This window comes from Eublepharis macularius, chromosome 7 (genome assembly GCF_028583425.1).
Source record: "Eublepharis macularius isolate TG4126 chromosome 7, MPM_Emac_v1.0, whole genome shotgun sequence".
In the NCBI taxonomy this organism is placed as follows: Eukaryota; Metazoa; Chordata; class Lepidosauria; order Squamata; family Eublepharidae; genus Eublepharis; species Eublepharis macularius.
In genome coordinates this window covers 47,282,175-47,284,695 of record NC_072796.1, presented here as the reverse complement: position 1 = coordinate 47,284,695, position 2,521 = coordinate 47,282,175, and the positions used below count along the sequence as shown (strand labels likewise).

Sequence of the window (2,521 nt, the reverse complement as noted above, 5' to 3'; positions counted from 1 at the left end):
TGCTTCCAAAGAAGCAGTCATTCTAGAGATGGTACACTTCCATGTAAGCAGTCGCCAGGTTAAAGCCAAAAGCACCTTCATCGGTGTAATCTTCATAATGATTTGGGTAAATTCTCATTGGTTGAAATCCTATTTGTTCCATAGTCAATTTAAACCATTACCACGGACTACAGTAGCTCATTATGATGGCCTTTAGGGAGGAGCTCTGTGTTTTTAAATTTGATGTACTAGAGCAAGACTCAGGTCCAGTAGCCTCTTAAAGATCAACTAGATTTCCAGGGTATGAGCATTCAAAAGTCAAAGATCATCAGATACTATTACTATTCTCTCAGACTCTAGAAACCCCACTACCTTTCCCAAGTACATGATATTACATAGAAACTATTCCTTTCTTTCATTTATACCCTGGCCTTTCTCCCCAGTGGGAACCCAAAGCAGCTTATGTTGTTCTTCTGTCCTCCATTTTATTCTCAAAACAACCCTGTCAGGTAGGTTAGGTTGAGAAACAGCTTCTATGTCCAAGTGACAATTCAAACCAGGGTCTCCCAGGTCCTGGTCTGACCCTCTAACCACTACTCAGAGCCCGGCAGTCCCAGTTCAAACCATATCTTTGATGATACTCAGTCCTTTACATACAATATGTAATATAATACTACTAGCCTATATTACAGGGATGGCATGAATATTACCAAGATACCTAGGTGCATACCTATATAAATGCTAAGTATTGTTGTTGTTGTTTTCAAAATTTCAATATCCTTTATTTTTAAGCAACAGCCCAGTTTTGTCAAATTACAACACACATTTAGAAAGATGAAATCGTAACCTCATGGTCAAGCACCTGCATGATCATGCATAGCACTGGAGTTGTTTGGATCAGAATGAGTTTCCCATCCAATACTCACTTTTGTAAGACTTGTTCCACCTTGTTTAAAAAAAAAAAAAGAATGAAAGGATCTGATACCCGAGCAAAAGAACAGCCGGCTCACATCACTGTATTTGGCACTGGCCCCATCTTACCAAGGCTGAATCAAGATTCCATTAGTTGAAGGCAGCATGGTAGTTATTAGCACGACGTATCTGTTCTGTAATGCACAAGAGACGCTTGGCAGTTATTGAAGGATACCGTGGATAACCAACCAGTGTGTGGCCAAGATGGGTAGGGAAGAAACCCCCACATCTGTACAACCCTGACTTTCAATCCTTCTAAGCCAACTAAGGGGTTTCTACAAGTTCAGGTCAAAAATGCCACCTAGCGCACACACAGAACCAACCAGTCTTTATGATACACACTACTATATATCTTGGAAATCTTTCCGTCAGCCATGGGCTGTATAACAAATACCACTGTTCTAAGTCTACCACTGGGGGTGGGGGGGAGATCACACATACCACTTCCAGTAGACCCAAGGGAGACAAAAACAAAGTTGAAAAAAATCCTTTAAAAACAAAGTACATAAAGTGCTTCCTTTAATGATAGTTTCGAGATGTACAGTCAGGCTCAAGTTGTGCAGTTTACAAGCATGGAAGGGAAAAGAAAAAGATGACAGACATGAGTTCAAAGTAATTAGGAACAAAGAGGAAGAAGTTTAACCAAGGACTAGGCTGGACTTCCCACCAGGTGGATTTCTCCTAGAAGGTGCAGGGGCTACTGGGCTAGGAACAGGTGCAGCCGGCAGGGGCTTTTCTTCACTCGGGCCTGAAGTAGTTTCTATTTCAGCTTCGGTGTTTTTAGGAACCTCAACTTCTCCACCCTTTGGATCTACATAGACTCCACAGTTTGCATCAGAAGATTTTCTTCTTTGGGATCCAGGTGCTTCAGAATTTTCATTGACATCACTGGATTTGGTTGCTGTTGACCTAGCCCAGGAAGGTGGATTCTCTTCTGCAGTCCCAAAAATATCAGATGCCATCCTGTTCTTTCGCACTGGTTGGTCTTTTGGTTCATCAAATCCCAAAGAGAAATTGGAACCACCACCTGGAGGGCGAAGAACTCTGGAGCTGCTCCAGCCACTGGGATCCATCCCCTTGAAGGTGGCCGTGGTGGTCATGGTGGGAGAAAAACGGGGATGAGGAAAAACACCCTCGAAAGAGGCGACCGGGTGATGATATTCCCCACACCTCGCCTCCCTGTGACTGCAAGAGACAACTGCAGCCCTAAGTATTGTTTTAAAGTTTACAATCACCATCTTTTTAATCCCTATTAGATTTGTTTCAGGTACATGACTTTTCCCCCTCGAAACAACCCTGTGATGTAGGGTTAAGACTGGGAGAAACTGGTCCAAAAACTCCCAAAGAGCTTCATGACTAGATAGGGATTCAAACTCAGGTCTTCGTAATTCAACTCTCTAACCACTACAGTACAGTATTCCCTTATATATGAATAAACCCATTACAGTAGACTGAAAGACTTCTATACTTGTAAATGCTTTTTATCTCTATTTACAATTTAAATAAAAAGCTTCTTACAGCAAAAAAAGTATTAGCCTTTATTCCACGTGTTCTTCTCCACAGAGAATCA

At 41.9% G+C, this 2,521-nt stretch overlaps 1 protein-coding gene across 1 annotated transcript; it reads right to left on the bottom strand.

The window, feature by feature from the left end:
• Positions 1-1,310: 1,310 nt before the first annotated feature.
• On the bottom strand, positions 1,311-2,137 carry LOC129333530 (jupiter microtubule associated homolog 1-like). The gene has a single exon (XM_054985247.1). The coding sequence runs from the start codon at positions 2,049-2,051 to the stop codon at positions 1,590-1,592; it is 462 nt and encodes a 153-aa protein (XP_054841222.1). The 5' UTR covers positions 2,052-2,137; the 3' UTR covers positions 1,311-1,589.
• Positions 2,138-2,521: the final 384 nt, after the last annotated feature.